This window comes from Papaver somniferum, chromosome 8 (assembly GCF_003573695.1).
Source record: "Papaver somniferum cultivar HN1 chromosome 8, ASM357369v1, whole genome shotgun sequence".
NCBI lineage: Eukaryota > Viridiplantae > Streptophyta > Magnoliopsida > Ranunculales > Papaveraceae > Papaver > Papaver somniferum.
In genome coordinates, this window is record NC_039365.1 from 132,850,877 (window position 1) to 132,873,790 (window position 22,914).

General features: G+C 35.9%; 1 protein-coding gene and 1 long non-coding RNA gene across 4 annotated transcripts; one reads left to right on the forward strand and one right to left on the reverse strand.

Annotated features, from left to right (window-relative positions):
• Nucleotides 1-14,170: 14,170 nt before the first annotated feature.
• LOC113303099 (kinesin-like protein NACK1) lies at nucleotides 14,171-20,369 on the forward strand. 3 transcript variants are annotated; one of them, XM_026552095.1, is made up of 16 exons: nucleotides 14,171-14,362; nucleotides 14,674-14,716; nucleotides 14,894-15,191; nucleotides 15,276-15,365; nucleotides 15,472-15,572; nucleotides 15,796-15,912; nucleotides 16,000-16,081; nucleotides 16,202-16,269; nucleotides 16,358-16,417; nucleotides 16,498-16,622; nucleotides 16,878-17,076; nucleotides 17,278-17,415; nucleotides 17,502-17,594; nucleotides 17,727-18,677; nucleotides 18,888-19,210; nucleotides 19,416-20,369. In XM_026552095.1, exons 3-16 carry the CDS (start codon nucleotides 14,945-14,947, stop codon nucleotides 19,741-19,743), a joined length of 2,922 nt encoding a protein of 973 aa, XP_026407880.1. In that variant the 5' UTR covers nucleotides 14,171-14,362; nucleotides 14,674-14,716; nucleotides 14,894-14,944; the 3' UTR covers nucleotides 19,744-20,369. The 3 variants fall into 3 exon arrangements, with proteins under 3 accessions (XP_026407880.1, XP_026407879.1, XP_026407881.1); XM_026552094.1 differs by lacking the exon at nucleotides 14,674-14,716; XM_026552096.1 differs by lacking the exon at nucleotides 14,171-14,362 and having other exon boundaries at nucleotides 14,711-14,729.
• Nucleotides 20,370-20,487: 118 nt separating this feature from the next.
• LOC113303100 lies at nucleotides 20,488-21,391 on the reverse strand. Its single transcript, XR_003337303.1, has 3 exons — nucleotides 21,255-21,391; nucleotides 20,835-20,944; nucleotides 20,488-20,625 (listed from the first exon to the last, which is right to left on the reverse strand). It is a non-coding gene; the product is annotated as an uncharacterized LOC113303100 (long non-coding RNA).
• Between the last annotated feature and the right edge of the window lie 1,523 nt (nucleotides 21,392-22,914).

The window sequence follows — 22,914 nt, forward strand, 5'->3', positions numbered from 1 at the left end:
ATGCTAAATGTGTTATTGGGAAAGCTAAAATGGATAGGAGAATATGTTTCAAAAAAAAAAAATGGATAGGAGAAAGCTGATTATTAGTCGTCAAAATTTGACTTAACAGTCGATGGGGATAATATACAAGAGCAATGATACATCCACGGAAGGGTTGTACCGTGAATTGCACCGAGAGGATCTGACGCTCCTAAATTCTGCGTGCCTAGTATCTGGAGGGTGGTGGGCATGCGTGGGTCTCACCTTCCTCTCACACGGTGCCCATCACGGTACTCAGTCTTCCGTTTATTTATACTTTCCGAATATACAAAGGAACAACCATAATCACGGAGTGGGTTAATAAATAAAGGAACAACCATAAACATTTATGACATCCGTCTTCTTGTTTCTTGCGCCACTAGCTTCAGCTTCATCTGAATCATTTCTGTCTCATTATAACTAATCAATACTCTTCCATTAACTATTTTTTTTTCTAGATTTTTCATTATCATATTTCAAACACTTAAACCAACAAGTTAAAATATTTCTCGTTTGAAAATAATAATTAGGTTTAATAAAATGTATCGGGAATAAGGTCGTCTTACATGTTTGGGATGTTCAAGGTGAACTTGAAATTTGGGATGTTTCCTGGATTATCCAATCAGAGCGAGAGTTAGAATTTTAGATGGATTACCTAATCAAAGTGAATTTTAAATTATAGGAAGATGAATTTTTTTTTTGATTCAAAAGATCTTTTCATTAAGCTGTAACATTACATAACATTACATATCTTCTTGTTGTTCTTCCTTTCATCCCTTGCTAAGATTTCAAATTCTACTGAGATGTTACACCAAAAATCAAAGGAAGTTTTATCAACTTTAGCTTTTTGAGCTATTACTTGGGCTATTTTATTAGTTGTTCTTTTTACATGACTAACACCAAAATACATTAGAGGTCTAAACATGTGCCTTATTTCATCTACATAACCCTGCTTCATCCAATGGACTACTGGGTTGGCACTACTGATAGAGCTAATTATATTTTTACAGTCAGATTCATAGATAACATTTTGTAGATTCAGTTCCTTGGCCCATAGTATAGCTTGTTTCATGGCCAAGCACTCCGCCCGCTCTGGGTCTACTCCTCCATAGTAGTGTCTGCCCCTGATGCCACTGATGGAACTTGCAAAGTCTCTAATAATTATACCAGTTCCTATTTCCTTTGTAAAGTAATCAGAAGAAGCATCCATATTCAGTTTTAGCTGATTAGTTGTAGGGGAATCCACTCTTCTAAACTTAATTCATGAGATCCCCTTTGTTGATATGAGTCTTCTTGAGTGCAAAGATTTACTAGACTTCTTATCTCACTACAAGTAGACCAACAATTTGTTTTCCTGTTTTGAAACAGTTTATTGCATCTGTTTTTCCAGATTTTCTAAGCCATGCACATTAAAGTAGATATCCACAAAATATTTTGTTGATCATCTCCCTGAGAAAGATTGAACCAACTATCAATCCATGCTTAAACATTGGTGTTTTGAATCTTGATACTAGCTACATTAAAATTCATACCTAGTCAGATGGATCTAGCATAATCACATTCAATAAGTAGATGTTGAAGGGTTTCTTCCTGAGAATCACAAAGAGGACAATTAATGTTTATATCTCTCTTGTAATAGCTGATTTTTTTCCTTGTTGGAACAATATCTCTCAAGCATTTCCAAAAAAAGAGTTTTACTTTATGAGGAACTTTGGTTTTCCATAGATTTTTCCACACAACTTTAGGGACTCTCCGAGATTGTTCACCTTGAATGTGGTCAGTATTAGTGAGAGCTTTATAGGTTGATTTAACTGTGAACTCTCCAGACCTATTTGGTGCCCAAACCATTCTATCCTGGCATAAAGAGTTAAATTCATCTGTAAAATTAATTCTGCAACATTCTCAGGGAAGAGATTTTTAATTAATTCTATGTTCCATCTTTTTGGATTCTGCAGAATAAAATCAGAAACATGCACAATTCTAGCCGGATCTCTGTAACTTTCTTTTGGAGTGGGAGGAACATTCATCCATGTAATCCAATTGTCATACCATACTAAAGTTTTTGTTCCACACCTTATGTCCCATTTATGAAATTTCCTAACAATTTCTAGACCTATTTCTATTCCTTTCCAAATCCATGACGAATATTGATGTTTTTGCTGTAAATGTAGGAAATCACAATAAGGGGAATATTTGGCTTTCATGTTTTTTACCTAAGGCTTATCAGGTTCAACACATAACCTCCAAGCTAATTTGGTTAATAAAGCCATGTTATACTTCTCTAAGTTACGAAAAGCAAGACCACCATTTTTTTTCGGCACACAAAGAGAATCCCAAGATGTGAAATTGATTATTTTATTTTCCTTATGACCCCACCAAAAGTTTCTTTGCAAAGTGTCTAACTGATGCAAGTATTTTTTGGAATTCTAAAGTTGCTCATATAATGAGTAGGTATTGAATTTAAGACCGATTTGACCACGGTAGTTCTAGCTGCTTGATTAAGAGTCTTAGAACTCCATCCTTGAAATCGATTTTCGTAAGAATCTTTTATAGACTGAAAAGAGTTAGCTTTAGACTTACCTAGAAGAATTGGCAAACCCAAATACTTATCTGAAGTACATAACTTTCTGACTCCTAATTTTTGAATTTTGTATATTTAATACTATAAGTTGAATTAGGTTATGCAGGCGAATGCCGCAATAAAATTTCAGCCCTTTTGATTAGAATTTGGGTTCTAAGCTGGTAATTTTCATAAAGTACTCCCAAAACTGTTGGTGGTTTTAAATAATCATGCCCCTACTATCTCCCACCTTTTCTTCGCCGATGACTGTTTTCTGTTCACCAAAGCAGACCTAGGGGAGGCAAAAAATTTATTAGACATATTATCTAAGTTTGGGGAAATAACAGGGTAGATGGTAAACCTGCAGAAATCAGGTATCTATTTCAGCCCTAAAGTCCATCCCAAACATGAAAAAATTATTGCAAAAATCCTTAAAGTGCCGCTGATGACTAAAAAGGACAGGTACCTCGGAACACCTCTCTTTTTTGATAGAAACAGAAAAGAGAATTTCGAACCGCTTCTTCAAAGATATTAAAATACATTACAAGGATGGAAAGCAAAGTTATTATCTCAAACGGGAAGGACTGTTCTAATTCAATCAATTCTGCAAGCTTACCCGACATATCAGATGCAAATGTTAGCTCTTCCTAAAGAGACGTTAGATAAACTAGACAAAATTCAAAGGGATTTTGGTGGAAAATAGATAAGTAAAAAGGAAGAGGTGGCTATATAAAGGCGTGGTCAGGCATGTGTAAACCAAAATCTCAGGGGGGGGGGGGTTGGGAATTAAAAATCCACACAACTTCAACATAGCTCTTCTAACGAAGCTAGCAAGCAGAGTAATAACAGAAAAAGATCAATTGTGGGTGAAACTTCTAGAAGCAAAATATTTCAAAGCTTCAAACCTTTTCGAACCAACGAGAAACTATGAGAAAACTTGGATTTGGACAAGCATCCAAAAAAGTCTCAATATTATAAGAGGAAATTTTGTCTGGCAAGTGAAAAATGGAGCTAATACAAAGATTTGAGAAGACAAATGGATACCTAATACAGACAGAATACATAAACCAAATGACAGAGTAGACCTATTACCGCAAAAAGTGCAAGAGCTAATAAGTAATGAAGGGTCATGGGACACTAGGAAACTAGATGAATTCTTCTCACCAGAAATAAAGGAAAATTTATTACTCCGAATATGGAGAAGATAGACAGAATCAGATGGAAACATCATATATCTGGGAATTTCACGGCTAAAAACATCTATAGCTTCCTCATCAGTCAAAATTCAGATAATGAGGGGATTATTGATTTTCCTTGGAATAAATTGTCTAAGCTGCAAGCAATCTCGCGGATTAGACTATTTATTTGGAAACTAATTCAAAAAGCGCTTCCAACCACTAGCAAATTAACATCTCATAACTCTGAAATCTCAGATGAGTGCCCTTTATGTAATAACCAAGCGACAAAAACAAAATATCATCTATTCAGAAAGTGCCACTTTTCTAAATCGATTTGGTTTGGTTGCTCTATGGATGTCGTTAACTCTAAAATTAACACACAAACTCCATTAGCAAGTGGGTGGAAAGTTGGCTAATAGATCCAAGATTTTTGCAATATTATGTGCATATTGCAACAATCCTATGGTTTATTTGGAAATACAGATGTGAAGTGGTGTTTAGGAAAACCTTTCCAGATTCAACTTGTTTGATTCAACAAATCAAGAAGTTCATCCAATCCTCACTAGACAATACCCAGGAAAAAAACAAAAAAAAAAACAAAGATATTCAGCAAAAGAGTTCGTCTAAACATTATTGGAATAACTTAAATGCGGATTGGATAATTTTCACAGATGCGTCTTTCAATAAATAGAATTTATCCATGGGATATGCTTTCATCCTGTATTCGGTCGACCAAGAAGCTTTATGCATTTATCCGCGGGTTCATATTGGGCTTCTTCGGCTTTGCACGCAGAAGTAAAAGCTCCACTAAAAGCGTTATTTTTGTCTAAAATACAATCTTCTCTCTAGTATTTTTATTGTTACAGATTGTAAAGTGCTAGCGGATTCCATCAAAAAAAAAGGGATCAGATATTTCTTGGACAACATAGAATACTATAGACGAAATTTATCTTATCTAGGAAAATTACCACAAGATAAGGTAAGATTTACAAACAGAATTTACAATGCAGCAGCAGACTCGGTAGCTACAGAAGCAAGGATCAGAAGACTACAACACATGTCAAAGCATTTGCAACAACAAGTGCAAAAATAAAGCATTATTTCTAATCTTTTTGATAAAAATGAAATTGTAGACCTTCTGTATTATATTGCTTAGCTAATATAATTAATTTTTCTATCAAAAAAAAAAAAACTCTTATAGTTGTTATAAACTATTTGGTAATAAGTAAAACTATTACAAATTGTCTCTGATGTTAATAAGTTTGATAAAACAATTTACTAACACTTATAAATGTTAAAAACACACGTACTATTAGAACAAATAGGAAATTATTTTGGGCCCCAATAATTTGGGGCTCTAGGAAACCACCTAGTCTGTTTTGTCCATAAGACAGCCCAGTACAGGGACTATTTGGTTCATTCGACCCACTCTTAGTAAAGCCAGGTCGAGTTTCTATAAGTTTGGTAGTAAATTTAATCAGTATCTTCTAGCATTAAGGTGATCAAAGTCCATCTTTAAAGTTAAGTAGATGATCCAATGATAACTAAAACTAGTTTTGTATATTGAAATGCATAGAATGTATGTGAAACTACTATCGCTCACATCATGTTGAAACAAATCACGTTGCACTGCAAGTGTTATAATAATATGTAAAGAAAGTTGCAATAAACTCCTCCTTATAACTATGTATTGTGTACTAGAACAACGATTTTCTTTCTTTCGATGGTTACTCGATGTGGCAACAAATCCATGACGAGAAGGTAACATAAGTGGAATCAGTTAAGAGCAGCTAGGAGAATGAGGAAGTAGTAGTCATATGTAACTTTTAGTCTTCCCGAACATAGAGGACATGACTTTACCACTACTTCCACACCCATCACTTCTTAACTTCTTCGCAACGTCCACAACTTATGCGACATCAGTTTGTTCACGACAATTATAAATAAATGACTTTACTTATTTAAAAAGAATAACCAGTTTTACATTCATAAATTAGCCTTCGTATAGTAGTCCAACAACTTCACACTGTAAAACACATCACAAAGCGATTTCTCAATCTTGTCCCTCTCCTAAGATCAACCTGTCGTCTCTATTTTTGTGATCGAAGCAAGACGTGAACAACCATTTTTTTTGTTTAGGCTCATCTTATGCGATTTTAATTTCTCGAACATAAAAAATACTTTTACAATACATTTTTTTCACCCAAAAACAATCTCAAACAAATTTCTTATATTCTATATTCTAATTTCACAACATTATCCTGAAATATGGGTTCACCATCTCATGCTCGATCATCTGAATCAAAAGTTTGACCCGTTGAACATATTGGAGAAAAAAATGCTTATATTTGTAAAAAAAATTATCGTTAGAATCATTGCAGTCTGTCCATGGTAATTTTTGACAGAACATTCGTAAAAAATTATGCGCATACAACGGAAACCCAAAAATCGTGATTTTTGGAATTTAGATAGTCGTTTCACGCAAATAAGCAAAAAAGCTACCTTTTACGTTGCTTTAGTATGTGAAATTTATTCATGCATAAAGAGTGGTGAAACGAAGACTGGCATGATAAGAACAACTCAAAATTTTGAATTCAAATATTGAATTCGTATTTATTTTTAGATTTATTTATTTTTGCAAATTGCAGTTACGATGAAAGAGAGGATTATCAAATAAGAAAACACAATATTCAAATATGAAGTTTGTTACCACATCTTTAAGGCGTTGAACAAATTTAACTATGATCAGTTGGACGATCCATCTTCACCACCTACCTTACCCTGAACTCGAAGATTTTGTATTTTTAGTTGAATGTAATTGATTCGACATTTGAATTCTAAAACTTACTATCTTGAATTAATTATAAATAAAAATACATTTTTCTCAACATAATATTAAGTGATCGGAAATAAAATTTACATCTGTTTCACATAGTAATCAATAAATAAAATTACATTTGTTCTACTGTTGTTGATTGGAGTTCCACTAGACAAGATCTTCATAACTTTTTGTGCCTAAATTATTGGAGATACCTTGAAGATTTCCATAACTTTGACAATAATAGAAGCGGAAGGTTAATTTCTCCATAATACCTTGATTAGTAGAACCAGGATGTTGAGGTGGTTGCACAATATAAATATTATAAGTACATGGTTGAAATGTGCTCGATTGTTGTGACTTTGCTTGAAATTTGGATGGTGATGGTGGGTAGGTATATTGCACTATATCTTATGATTCACTATGAATTTCAGTATCATAGTCATGGCTTGAACTCATTCCAAATCTCACGGTATTGACCTTTCTTTTGTGTACGTACTTGTTTCAAATGTTTATCCTATATTTTTTAATTTAGATACCACAAATCGTTACAAAGCGCCTTCAATTCATATTCGGTATCACTTACGTCCCAATAAGGATCAGTATGATCGGGGCATTGTGAAACAAATATGATGATCACAGACTTTCCTTGGAAAATTATAATCAATAACTTTCAAACCATTAGTGGCATATTTGACTCAGACGATGTAGAAACTTCGTATGTAGGGTACCTATATGAACAAGGTTCTTCCTGAAGAGGATGTCTAAGAAGGACATTCTTATTACGGAGAAACTCAGCTAATGCATTAAATCAAACACATACATGTGCATAACACCAACTATCGCCTTTGTAATTCTCTAGAACTATTTGAGGTATCGAAAATTATAAATATCCTCGCGGCAGTTCACAACATATCTCTGCCAATCTTCAACTTGCAACATTTCAGAATTTGACTAAGAGAATAACCATTATTTGGGGGTTTATGGCTATTGATTTTATATTGCACAGCTGGTAAAGAAGTTTTTCTTCCAATTACCAAACTTCGCACGCCGTCAACTGACTGAATAAAACCACTTTTTTTTTGTGAGCATAACTTATTTGGTCTTACTATCTTCAAACTCATAACAAGATTCATCAAGTTTCTTGTTATTTAATGATGTTGATGCACAAAGGCAAACATAGGTCCATTTTCACATTGTTCCTTTGTTAAATTTGTCTTGTGTGTGTGTGGAGGGGGGGGGGGGGGGTGAACGAAATTAAAAGATGCTAGAATTATTGTTCCCTGTTCTCAAATTCCATTTAAAAAGAGAAAAAATATCGAGGGTCATAAAAGTAATTTTAATAGTTATTATGTACTTGATCTTCTTTAGATATTTATAAGTTTACCATTTGAAAAACAGGGGATACCAAATATACACAACTTTTTCGTTCGAGAAACCTGTATTGACAAAACTTAACACAATTGCAAGAAGATCAACTTAATGATTCTTGGAAATATGTAAATAGTTAATATATCAACCTCTACTCGATCAGTATGTATATAGACACAAGGTCCGTGAACCTGATTATTAAGCAGAGTACTTGGACGATCTCAAAAATCAATATCCAAGATCAATCTATTCGTATCCAAATAATTCAATCGGAATTCTTCCAAGTTGTTAAACTTCATATTTATCTTTCAAGATACGAATTCTACAAAAAACTATTCCCGTAGTCAATTACAGTTAAGCGGACTTATCTATGTAGATTAAATATGTACAAACCTGTGGAAATACAGTTATAAAGATTAACAATATAATGCGGAAAAGGAAAAATACAAGACACCAGAAATTTTGTTAACAAGGAAACCACAATAGCAGAAAAACCTCGGGACCTCGTCCAGATTGAACACCACACTGTATTAAGCCACTACAGACACTAGCCTACTATCAGACTTCGGAGTGGAATGTAGTTGAGACCGAATCCACCCTTCAAGCGATTCAGTTACGGTCTCGCTTCTTACGTCTCTTGAACCTCTCAAGGTTTTACGCACTTGATTCCCTTAGTTGACGTCCTTTACAGCCTAATAATTACTTCAGCCGGAGTGAAGACTTCTGATACCAATATGCTTCTAAAAGATAAGCCTATTTGGTTTTTGTTTAGATCAAGGTGCGAAAATATGTTTTCAATAGCAAGCTAGCAAACCTCAAAAATCCGAATCTTACCTCCCGGAGAGCATCCTAGATTCTTAACCACCTCTTAAAGAGATCACGAATAAACTTTGTGACTATTATTTATCTTTCCTGAAAGAGATCACGAAAACCTCGATAACAAAAAAGCAATATCAGGATTCATCTACTCTCTTATTGATAATTTTCTTCTTAATATTTATAATGTTGATTTCGGTGACAATGATTTCTCAGTAGTTTTGATATTCCTTGATGAACTTGAAGAGGAAGAAGAAGAAGTTGAAGAAACAGAATCACTTCTCTTGATTTATGCAGTGTTTCTCATATCTCTGTATGTGAATTCGATGTGTGGGTGTTTATATGAGTTTAAAAGTAATTATTTGTTTTGTTTTTCTTGCTGAATTATCTCTAACTAACCGAAAGATTTTGTTTTGTTTGAAGTTTAGAATTCGATATGTTTAATGGAGCGAAAACAAAATCACACCTTCTACATCAATAATCTCCACCAAAACCCCTGCAAACTCAATGCAATGCACTCAAAGGATAAAACCAACTCTACTTTGGATGAAGACTTATCTATTTGAAAAATTTTGTACTATGCTATCCAAAAAGGGGAGGAGAAGAACGAAAGAAAGGTAGTTTAGTCAGTCAATCACATTTGAGTAAGATTTATGACAATTTTTGCAGTGAAACAGGTAACACTAATAACCGTGATGGAATTGAATTGTATTTCCGATTTGGAAGAATATATGGATTTGCTCCGTATTTGCAAGAAACTTCGACTTAGAGGTGAGTCTGATCATGAAGTCGTAGCTCAAGCTAAGAAGGAATGGAGAAAATAGAAATGTTGTAATTTCAACTTCGAAGCTCAATTCTCCATCATCGAAGACTTCTTGATAAATCGAAAGGGATGTTAGTAAAACCAACTTTGTAATGCAGATCTATTAAGTATGTAATGGGCTTTATTGTGGTCTAATTAATCAAAGTATTACTACCTCTCAATCGTAGTATATATTCATGTTGAAATTCTAAATTTCTTAACTTACATAATCATTTATGAACGGGAAAATTGACTTCTAAACATGTTAACCCAACCGTAATACAAGCTCAAGTGATTATGGACCAAATAAGGGCCAGAAGTTCTTTACTTACCATCTGTTATTCTTATTTACGGCTGGAAGTTCCACAGTTGCCAACCGTATTTACTTTTTTTACGGATGGTTCGACACATATCCTAACTGTAACACGTAAAAAACTCAGATTTTGCTCGGAATTTTAACGGATTTGAATCGATAAAATTGGTATTGGGAGTTAATTATATAAGGTTTTCCTGAGTATTGTGACAAAGGGTTTCATCATTTTTCTTCAAAGTTTTTTTAAAAAAAATCACAAAAGTCATCCTTATCCTTCTTCAAAATCCAGGAAAATCAAGTTTTAATTTTCAAAAAATTAATTATTTGATTAGCCTAATTCATTCACTAATACTAATTAGTTAGCTTAATTATTTTAATTAGTACTAATAAAAAAAATCAGGATAAAGAGTTCTATGAATTACTATTTTATGCCCAATGTCGTTTGGACCCCCAATAATAAGATTCTTTTAGAGCAAGGGCTATAGAATGAGTGTTTTTAACACTCATTCACTGCCCAAACGAGTGAGACACGAGCGAAAGAGTGAGTTGGTGACCGCGGGGAAAGAAAATTATACACTAAGCGGATGAAGATCAGCCGTTTCTTTTTTTTTTATTATTAAAAAACACCAAGAGGCAGAACTTCAGCCGCCTGGAAGAAAAACTAATAAACAACGCCAAAATCCTTCTGCCCTGTTCATCTTCCCTCTCTTTTTCCTGTTAACCATCATCTTCACTAAAATCGATTTCATCAAAGAAAAAAAAAACAGCTAAATAAGCTATGATCTCGTAACAAATTGATCGGCGTCTAAAAGGTGAACCGATTACACTCATAATTGAGGGTTTTCATTATCTTTTTCGGATTAAAAAAATTTGCCTAATTATTTTTTCTTTTTTTGTTTGTTTGAAGGTTTTGATTATTGATTACTCAAATTCGTCCAAGGTATAATCCTCTCTACCTCTTGTTTATCTACGTATGACTTGGGATTGAGAATCGTTTTTGATTGATTATTGAATTTTATTGAACTAGGGTTTATGATTTATAGTTCAAAATTCAAAAATTGCATTATGATACATGAATGTTATTGATTTTTGATTGTTTTAAGTTCATAACCAATTTTGAATTCATCATTGTTGACTAGTGATTTTTTTTTTGTATGGTTGTTTATGAGTATAAAAAACTATGGATTATGATACGGTTTCTTCAATGGAAGGGGACACATTGCATGTATGTAAACTAGAAAATGTTCTTACAGCCAAATATAGGGGTGGAATGACACATATCAATAGAATCTATAAGATTGTAAGGCGACATAAAAAGTGTAAGAAATACATCCATAATTGCGGATTAAGATGGTTCTTCCAAATAGATGTTAGAAAAGGTGACCGAAAACTGACTGATACAATTGTTGAGAGATTTTGGGAGTCTACGGGCACATTTGATTTTCCTAAATTTGAAATAGGCTTCAGTCCCAATGATTTCACTTGGTTGACCGGTATAGGAGTTGGAAAAGGAAAAGACCTAGAATGTTTAGAGTGGGCTGACAACGAAGATAAATAATTGTCTAGGGGTTACCTTTCTGTTTATTTGCCTACATTTGTTGCATATATTAATGCTCGAAAAAATGCAAAGATAAATAAAAATCAAGATGTGAAAGATATAGGGATAGACAATATTAGGAAGGAAGAGGAAACATGAGAGGAGGGTCTTGACATTGTGGGGTATTTGAAGCGTGGTGGTGGTCTTCCATGTGGTATTATGTATGATTGGTTACTACTATTCGAAGATGGGAGTGTAGATATAGAACCATATTGGGAGGAGGTTACTCGTGTTTTTCTTTTATGGACAATTGGTCAAGTTTTTCTTCCGGATAGTGGATCCATTACAAAAGTTGGATGGTTGGTGTCGTTCGAATATTTACAAGATAAACATATGTTTGATTGGGGAAGTCCCATATTGGATAATCTTTACAAAGCCTTAGGCGATGTTAGTAGCGGGCGTCTCAACACCTTCAATGGCATGTGGAACGTGTTTGAGGTACGCATTACTACTCATTCACCTTGTTTTATTTTTTGATGCAACCTTTGGATGTTTTTATATTGTCCGGTATTACTTATCATTTTGTTTTTGTTTTTGTAGTATTGGTTCTATTTTTATTTTCATACTTTGGTTCCCGCAATTAAAGACAACCCACCGGTTTGGAAGGACGAATGGCCCAAGATGAAGGTATTCAACAAGGATAAATTAGATATAGTTCAAGAAGATTTGGGTAGAAACTCAAGGTCTATCTCTCGTAAGCAAGCAAACCTTAGATCAATAAAAGCAACAATATGGCAACCATGGGAGGGAAGTGTGCATGCCAAATATGAAGCCATACATCGTAATTTGGAATTATCAAGAGGAAGATGTGTTTTCTTGAGTACCGAAAACAAAAAAGGTTATAGGTACTTGGGGGAGAGATGTTTGCGCCAAGTTATTGCAATTCCTCACAACCCACCTCCACAAGCATACGTGCGAAATGTAAAAGGATATGCCTACAATGAGTGCCAAGCTTGGAAGAGTTGTGAGAATTATTACACGGTCACAAGTGTTGAAGACTATGCAGGTTGATGGATCAAAGTCTCGGTTGGGTTGTACAAAGAGATAGACATCGACTCCGAAAGCCAAAGCAAGTTGATTAGGAAGCGCAATCGCGATGACATAGCTTCAACATCACATGATCTACCCACCATTCCATATCCTCCTCCTATGCAAGTAACATCATATGCATATGGATCACAAGAGAGTGATTGCTCATTAAAAAGAGAGAACGAGATGTTACGAGGAAAAGTTCAAGATCAAGAAAGACAACTTCAAGAACTGAAAAGAGAGAATGAATTACTACGGAGCAATTTGTACGAGTACCGCCTTCCATATCATCATTGTTGTCAACATCTTCAACTACAACCAGTGGAGTTGGCTGGGTTGGCGGTTCATCGGTGAATTTTGAGTAATCATAACCAGGTTCATGTTTGTATAATTTATAGCATGCATCAAGGTTGAATGGTTTCTTATAAATCCTCAAGTACTCTATCCGAGCGTGAACCATCTACGATGCAAACACAAAAAATTAAACCAAACTAATAGCAAAATAAGTAAAACAACAAACAATAATACGTACCAAGTCTTCGGGTCCCCAACCACTCTTCCCGCGATAGAGTTTTCCGAGAACTCCTGCGAATTGCTTTACATCTTTTTTAATTGCACATATCCGATTTTCTAAATTATCTTTTTCTCTAGCATTCGGATTGCCTTTTGTTTTCTCTACAAATAAAGGAGTGATTCGATCCCAATATCGATTTCTCGCTTGACTAACACCTACACTACCATCACCTGTAATTGCAAGATGTGCTTCATAAAGTGCTATGTCTTCCTCCGTGGTATAAATAATTTGTTGCTTTCTAGGTTTCTTGGTCCTTGAGGTAGATATAGTTGTAAAGAAAGAAAACTAGTTAGGTACAAGAAAAAGAATCGAGAAAAAAAATTGTGGGAAAAAGAAAAGTAGCTGGTGTGAATTTGGTGTTGGGAGTGCTCGTATATATAGCGGAAAATAGAGTCGTTGGTTTTGAAAATTTGGGTGTGCAGGCGGCTGATGTTATGCCTCCTAGACGAAAAATATAGCAAACGGCTAATTTTCATCCGTTTCCCGTTCTTTTTTATTAAAGAGGCTGAAGTTCAGCCGTTTATGATCTTTAAGCGGCACATTTTCAGCCGTTTTACTCGGGCGGATGAAGATTAGCCGTTCAGTGAAGACTTTCCATCTCTCACTCGTTCCAGTGAGTGCACAAATAATTTTGGGGGAAGTGGGTACAATAACTGCCCATAGCAGCATCAAATTAGGCCAAAATGAGAGTATCTTCATTCATTCCATAGCCCTTATTCTTAGTACGATACTATGATTTTTACCATAGGACTCAGTTATCAATTTTAGTCAAAATGACCCTTGGTTTGTTCACCCACGGGAAAATGATTGAGTAAGTTACGGAATATTGTCGGATGTGAACGGCCAACCAACTAGGGTCCGGTTTCTCTAGCTGTCCAGCTCATTCTTGTTGTTAGAAGTTAGGAATGAAAGAAAATAAATCCACAGCTCACTTTTCCGTTCACAGACGATATATTGCGTTTTATCGTTTCCCGAGAAGTGGAATTGAGAAAAATGAACTAGCCGTTGAACTTCAAATTCAAAATTGATTAAAACATTTCTCTTTCCCATTTAAAACCTTAGAAAAAGTTAAAGTTCTTGCAAACGCTCTTTTTAAAATTATTACACTGTCTATTCTTCTTATTTCTCCATCTCACGACATCCCAACGGCACACACCAATTTTCATTTTATAAACTGGTCGAATTTCTCTACCAATTTTTTTTTTTTTTTTTGTCTGTTGATCAAATTGAACGGTGTTCTTGCTGGTTTGGATCCAGCAATTCAATCAGAAATCCCCTGGATTTTCGTGAGTTTTCTACCTTATCTTTTTATTTTTCAGATAGATTTTATTGTTTTCAGGTTACACAGATGTGGAATTTGTTTCTTTTCTGTGTTCCAATTAGAATACAAAGTTTCCTTGTTCATTAGAACATAGAAAAAATAGAAACTTAACTTTCCCCTTTTATGTTTAACTTCTTCAGGAAAGAATATTTTTAAGGGTTTTTGACAACAATTTTCTTAAGATCCTTCGCAATTCAATCATCATGATAGTATTTAATGGAGATTAGTTGTTTCTGCTTCTTACAAATTGAAAAGTTGAGTGATCGAATTTTGTAGGGTTTAAGTGATGCATAAAAACAGATCTTAAATTTTGAAAGCGGTAAGAGTTGAAGGTCTCTGTTCCAATCCAGTGCCGAAATCTTTTGTTCTCTAACCTCATTTTGGAAGAAATTTATCAAATTTACTTGTCAATTTACATTAATTGCTCAAACCCTAGTAGGATTATATTTGATGAGGTTCCTAACCATGATTTAGCCATGTACTGTTTTGGTTTCAGAGGCTTAGAAGAAAAATCCGTAAAGTATTTATAAAGTTGAACACTAAAAAAATGTCAACTTCAAGTAGAAGTTGTCCTAGTACACCGGCTTCAAAGATAGAGAGAACCCCAGCGTCAACACCAGGAGGATCCAGAGTAAAAGAAGAGAAAATTGTTGTAACTGTGAGACTAAGGCCCTTAAATAAAAGGGAACAATCACTTAAAGATCAAGTAGCATGGGAGTGCATTGACGACCATACGATCGTAACCAAGGCGCCACCGCAGGAGCGTCAAATTGCCCCGACTTCTTATTTTTTTGGTATTAACACATACTAATATATTCTGAATGATGTAGTAGAAATTGTCGCATAACTGAAATTTTATGTTATTCTTCTTGTGACAGATAAAGTATTTGGACCTGCTAGTTTAACTAGGAATGTGTATGAAGATGGTGTAAAGAATGTTGCTTTGTCTGCATTGACAGGCATAAATGGTAATATTAGTTATCACTGAAGTAATTTACAATTCTGATCTGGTGTCTATCTTTAACTATGGATATGAGTTAACAGTTTTTTGTTTTTGTTTTTGTTCTTCTTCAGCAACAATATTTGCTTATGGGCAAACTAGCAGTGGAAAAACTTACACAATGAGAGGAATAACAGACAATGCTGTAAATGATATTTATAACCATATTTTAGATGTAAGTATCTTTCAGTCTTAAATTAAGAAGGGAAAGTTTAAATTATAAATGTTTTAGACGTTACGAGAATGGATTACTGGATGATAGATCAGAGCATCGCGATAACAGTAGAACACAGTTAATTTAGGACAGATGTTTTCTTGATGTTCAAAAATGTTACTCTAGAAAATTCCAATTGCTGTTGTTAACAATGTTATTGTATCTGGTTTCCATTGCTTTACAGAACCCGGAGAGAGATTTCACCATTAAAATTTCTGGGCTAGAAATCTATAACGAGAATGTAAGGGACCTGTTAAATTTAGATTCTGGCCGCAGCCTTAAATTATTGGATGACCCGGAGGTATTTGCCTTGTCCTTATGAATAGTGTTTTCCAAGTTCATAATTATTTTGTGGTCGGATTTTCATATTCTTCTTCATATGCTACAGAAAGGAACCGTTGTTGAGAAACTGGTGGAAGAAACAGCTCGTAACGATCAGCATCTAAGACAGTTGATTGGTATCTGTGAAGGTAAAAGTGAATGCTTGAGATATATACTGGGATGACTGCAAGTTCGCAAGGGCATTATACCTTAATGTATAGTTAGAAAAAATTATATTCTCATTAATCGGAATTTTGCATATTTTGTAGCACAAAGGCAGGTGGGTGAAACAGCATTGAATGATACGAGTTCGAGATCACACCAGATAATAAGACTTGTAAGTTAAAGGCTAGATCTTGTTCTCCTTGGTGATCTTGGTATGTATATTTAGGGACCATTTCCTTATTTTTTTGATGACAATGCAGACCATTAAGAGTACCCTTCGCGAAAATTCGGATTGTGTGAGATCTTTCATTGCAAGCTTGGTAAGAATCTCATTGCAGCATATCACAGTTCAGTGGGAATTTCGATTCTGTGTTAATGCTAGTACTTTTTTTACCTGCAGAACTTTGTAGACCTTGCTGGTAGTGAAAGAGCTACTCAGACACATGCAGACGGGGCTAGGCTAAGGGAAGGTTGCCACATTAACCTTAGTCTAATGACTCTGACTACTGTAATCAGAAAGCTCAGGTAAGAATTTATACGCGAACGCTGCATTAGTAACTGAATTGTGGCCTTCGATATTTTTAACAAGGAGATGGCTTGCTACTAATGCTAGTTTTTCTGCGAACATTTTACTTACTCAGTGTGGTAAACCAGAAACATATATATTTATGGGATATCCTCTTTTGACAACTGTTACTCTTTTCGATTTGGATTTTTTCCCTTTTAGATTCATTAAAATGGTTGACTTACTGATTTTCTTGTTGGACCATTTCTTCTCAGTGCTGGAAAAAGAAGTGGCCATATTCCTTACAGGGATTCAAAACTCACACGCATATTGCAACACTCGCTTGGTGGGAATGCTCGTACGGCCATCATATGTACACTTAGTCCGGCAATGAGTCACTTCGAACAATCTCGCAACACTCTCTCCTTTGCCACCCGTGCAAAGGAAGTCACGAACAACGCTCAAGTGAATATGGTATGCCTTTCTTTTGTCGTATGTCTTTTCGTAGGTATTCACATATTCTCCCTCTGTATTAGTTTCTTACTGCTTATTCAAGTTTAGTTGCATTTTCAATTTGATTATGGAGAACAAGTAAAAGGTTTTTTTTCCTCTCATCTTCCTAGTCCTCCGCGAAGTGATAAACTTATTTAGCTCCCCATTTACATGCTTATTCAGGTTGTGTCAGAAAAACAATTAGTCAAACACTTGCAGAAAGAAGTAGCTAGACTTGAAGCGGAGCTGAGAACTCCAGATCCATCTGAGCGTTCAGATACAGATGCTTTATCTAGGGAAAAAGATTTGATGATTCAGCAGGTATTTTAAAAGCTCCTCTCAATTAAGGATTCGGGTTTCAAGAATTTACCTGCATCAAACTAAATTGCTTTTCTTCAATTTCGTAGATGGAGATGGAAATTGAAGAATTGAAGCGTCAGAGAGACCTTGCCCAATCCCAAGCAGAAGAATTGCGTAGGAAACTTCAGGAAGAGCAGCTAGTATGCATCTCTTTTTCTATCTATCTATGTATTTATCCATCATGCACATACACACACCCGCGCACATGCATCCACAAACACACTGATACAATTCATAAAAAATCGCTTCTTCCGTTTCTTGATCTGCTTCAGGATTTCAATCCACTGGAGTCACCTAATCGAGTGAAAAAGTGTCTCTCCTTTTCCGAAGCACCATCGCAGAAGGTTGAAATTGCACGTGCAGATAGAACAAGAATAACTATGGGCCAGCAAACCATGAGGCAATCATCGACTGCTCCGTTCACTCTTATGCATGAAATTCGTAAACTTGAACAACTCCAAGAGCAGCTCGGGGACGAGGCAAACCGAGCTTTAGAAGTACTACAGAAAGAGGTTGCTTGTCATAGATTAGGTAATCAGGATGCAGCCGAGACTATTGCCAGATTACAAGCAGAGATAAGGGAAATGTGTTTGATTAGATCAGTACAAAAAGAAGTTGAAGTTGGAGATGTGATTGCACCTCATAGAAGTATCAGTGCCAACCTCAAAGAAGAGATTACCAAACTTCATTCACAAGGAAGCACAATTGCTGGTCTTGAGGAGCAGCTCGAAAATGTCCAGAAATCTATAGACAAGTTAGTATTGTCTCTGCCAAGTAACAAATGTCAACAACCTAACAATGAGAAAAATCACAAATCTAAATCTCAATCGAAGAAGAAGAAGAAGAAGAAGAAGCCTTTGACCTCAAGTACTAGGCCCAATATACAGAATCTCATACGATCTCCATGCTCCCCTATCTCATCAACTAGGCAGGTATTGCAGTCGGAGATTGAGAATAAGGATCCCCAGAATGATGATATTGCATCTGGTGCGATTTTTCAGGGTTCTGAAAAAGATACCCCAACCAAAAGTGAAGATGGTGATATCTCTTCTAGAGAAGGAACCCCATGTTTTCAACGCTCAAGTTCAGTTAACATGCGGAAAATGCAGAAGATGTTTCAGAATGCTGCCGAAGAGAATGTGAGAAGTATAAGGGCTTATGTAACAGAACTTAAAGAGCGTGTCGCCAAACTGCAGTACCAAAAACAGCTACTTGTTTGCCAGGTTTGTATAGGTTCCTATTCATGCTTTCAAGCCAGTTTAATACAGTTGGCCCATGATGTGATCGGCTGGAATACTTACTGTCAATTTTACCACCCGGTCATAGTGTGGGACTTGCGGTCTGCGTCCAAATGTCAGTAAATTGGTTATTGTGTTAATTCCGTTAATCAATAAGACCTCCCCTAACCTATATGGTGGAACATATGTCACTAGGTGCTGGAACTGGAAGCAAATGAAGTTGCTGGATATGATATCGAGAATGATGAATATATATCTGAGGTAAAGGATCCACTTGTGTCTTGCCAAGTGACATTCCGGGAGCAGAGGCAGCAGATCATCGAATTATGGGACTTATGCCAAGTCTCCATCATTCATCGGACACAATTTTACTTGCTGTTTAAGGGTGATCAAGCTGATCAAATCTATATGGAAGTGGAGCTGCGGCGTTTAACTTGGTTGCAGCAGCACTTTGCTGAACTTGGCAATGCAAGTCCACTCCCACAAGGAGATGAGCCTGTGATGTCTCTGTCATCAAGGTACTAATATATCTATCATCCGTGTGTTCACAAGCTCTTTTTATGTTCCTCCGTTTGAAAACCCCCTTTTGTTAACATTATCTGTCAAAAAAACAAAATAAAAAAGGTTCCAATTGGAGCAAGGAAGAAAATGAGCTGAGTCTTGGTGTTGGTTCTTCCAATATAATCCTACTAATACTCACTGAGTTTTTTCTGAATAATGCAGTGTCAGAGCATTGAAGCGGGAGAGGGAATTCCTTGCAAAGAGGTTGATTACACGCTTGAGTGCAGAAGAGCGAGATTCACTGTACATAAAGTGGGAAGTTCCGCTCTTTGGTAAGCATAGGAAGCTACAGCTTATAAACAGGCTTTGGGTGGATCCTAAAGATGCTAAACATATACAAGAGAGTGCAGAATTAGTTGCGAAGCTAGTAGGATTCTGTGAAAGTGGCAATCTCTCGAAAGAGATGTTTGAGCTCAATTTCGCACTTCCATCTGATAGAAGACCATGGGCTTTAGGGTGGAATCCAATTTCAAACTTTCTACACTTGTAAAGGGGAGACAGTGAAAGAGTGAACCTCATTGGATCATCAGTTAAGTTCTCTGTCTGGCAATCACGTGCAGAATACATCTGGTATTCTGTACAAAATGAGTTTGACGGTTCTTGATGATGTTGTGTTATTTAACTTATTGGTTGTTGGGCAACCAGACGGCTTGAATTGTCAGATGCAAGATAGGACACCGGCTTGAGCTAGGAGAAAGGATGTATCGGGATAATGTTATGTTATTTGCTTTCTATTGATCATTACTATTTTTATTTTGCCTTCGGCGTGGGTCCTGTCATTGTTTTGCGGCGAAGGAAGGCGCGTGGGAACTTCAAGATTTGTCTGTGTTTTCTGGTATCCAAATTATTTGGCTCGTTGATATTCTAAATAATGTGAATTTGTTGACAGAAGACTAAAACAGCATTTTTAAATGCTTAGAAAAGAAGAGGTGTGATCTTGTTTCAATAAAGTTTTAGGAAGGATACAATTAGTTGGTACCAGAATTGCCCCATTCACAAAAGAGAAAATGCCCACACCCTAGTAATAACTTACATAACTCAGCACATGGCATATAATCCAGAACTTGAACCCAGGTGACCCCAACCACATAACTTAATGATCGGCAAGCCTCCCACGTCTCTGCTCCAATATCTATAGCAGCAAAACAAAGGAAAAAGAATGATTAGAAAAATTACAAATTGCAAAGTTGCATAGAATCTGATAGTAGGGAAGGGGGGAGAAACTTGCCATCCTGTTTTCCTCTTTAAGGGCCTGTAAGTCTGCATGTTCTAGCGAGATATGATAAGCATAAACTGCAACAAAACTACCCACAATAACAGCCGTAAACTTCTCAGCTGCACCATGTTTTGCTTTACATTCTGCAGAAAGTTCCTGAAGACAGAATATTAATGTCAACTTAGTAAGTGTTAGTATTCATAGCGAAATGGCGCACGAGATGAAAGCATGTGGCGAAGCTCAACCCTGTTTTTTTTTTTTTTTATTGTTGTAATTTTTACTTGGAATTAAAAACTGTTCATGGATAGGATACTGCTACTAATACTAATGACAATAATCAGCTAGAGGAAAGTAGAAGCAGTTACCTGAAGGCGCATAAATTCAGCTTTGAGTCTCTCTAGCTTTTGTTTAGCGAGACCTCCCTCCTTACAATTTCAGCTTCATATTTCAAAAAAATTTGGACCTTAACTACACCCTGAGCAGGATATAATAACAATAAATAGATAATCAGCTTAATGCAATACCATGTATAAGATTATGAGAATAAAAACTCAAATTAACATTGAAAGTTTGACAGACCGGATCAGCAAAATAGTTTCTAACTCCTTCTCCTCCTTCCAACAGCAAAATAGAAAAAAACCGTAAAATGTGAACCCCAAAAGTTGCACATATCAAAAAAAAAAAAAAAACACCGAAAAAATCAATCGATCAAACAATAATGAAACTAATCTGAAAAGGAGAGACGAAGATCATTCCATTAGGTCAATTTATTATGCTTAAACTACCTCGTTCGGTCCTTCCTTTGTTGGCGAGAGATGTGCTGCGTTCAACCAGGCACCAGAACCGTGACGGGGACGGACCTCTCTCTCCTTTTATATACTACCTCCGTTTCAAATAAAAATAAGGCTTGTGATCGGAGGCAGTATTATTCCTGGAGCTGTAGGAAGACTCGTTTCTCAAAGGCTCTATAGGGGAGCATCTAGGAACTTTAAGTCGAATACAGTACCTTCTGAGAATGATCAGGTCAAGGTAACAACTTCATTACTCTGGCTCTGAGGCTTTTGAGTTATGCGCAAATATGTTGATCCTGTCGTATCTTCCGAAATGCTTTAAACCTGATCATTCCTATTATTTTGCTTAATTAGTCTGTGCATAAGTGGGGCAGCAACGAGATTTTCGAGGAACTCGATGAACTCACCATCGATTGTATGCATCGGAGTGTAATGCTATTCTCCTCTTCCTGACTGTTAATCGCAGGACAGTATATTACATGTGAAAAGCAGAAAAGGCCATACTAATTAAAGATCATTGCATGTTTCTTTCAGAGGTTTCTTAAAGCTAAACGTGACTCAAAAGCTTCATATGTAAACATATGGACTGTTTATTTTTCGGCTGCATTACTTTATTTTGGGCAGTCCGTTTATAATACAAAAAGGAGGTCATGCTCACAAGCAATCGTTGAGACGCCACGCTGAGAAACACTTTCATCACATGGCAAGCTTTTTTCCTTGTCTTCTGTTTCACTCTGTTCATAGTAATACGCCTTGGTTATACACTGCCATTTTCAATTCTTGAATTGATTCTTTTTGTTGTTGCAGGGGCATTAGTGTGGTGGTGCTTTTATCATAATTTTGAATGTATGCAACTTAATTTTCTTTCTTTTTTCCTGAAAAACCAGTGCGTATTTCTCTGGGTTTTTCTATTTTTCTTTTTTGAAGCAATATTTATGTGGTGGCTACTTTGTTTGATAATGTTGCATGTGTTCTTGTAGTGTATGAATCTATTTTGTGACCATGGCTCCATTGTTCCGCTACTCAAATCTAATTTGTGAGAATGCTTGACCCTCCCGAATATACTTGATCCTGGCAAAGTTCCCTTGATACTGTCGGGGAGGTCGGAGTGTCAACTCCCATTCCAATTAAACCATAGCATGTGAGATCAAAGGCTTACTGGTCGAAGGACATCCCCAAACAAAACAAAATGTCTAGTTTATATGGATAATGTTGCATGTGTTCTTGTAGCGTGTTTGAAAGATTTTAGAGATAAAGAAGAAGTAAAATATTTTACTATTAAGTTTTTGATAAAGAAGAACAAAAAAGAGAGTGCCTTATAAGGCTATTGTAGACAGACTGTATTGTCTGTTAAAGGACAATCTGTCAGTTACAGTTATTAACAAAAAAGGAAAGAAGAAAAGTGTGTGAAAGATACACTCATAGTTAGACACTCTCTATTACACAGTGACTCAGACATAACAGGATTCAGACATTCTGAATCTTTACAGCCCCCCTCAAGCTGATATTGAGCTTGCCAGCTAAAGATAGAAACACACAGTGAACCGATCCCTTTGTAAACAGATCAGCTAACTGATTTGCAGAAGAAACATAGCTGACTTATAGAAAACCATGACTGACTAACTCTCTGATGAAATGGTAGTCAATCTCAATG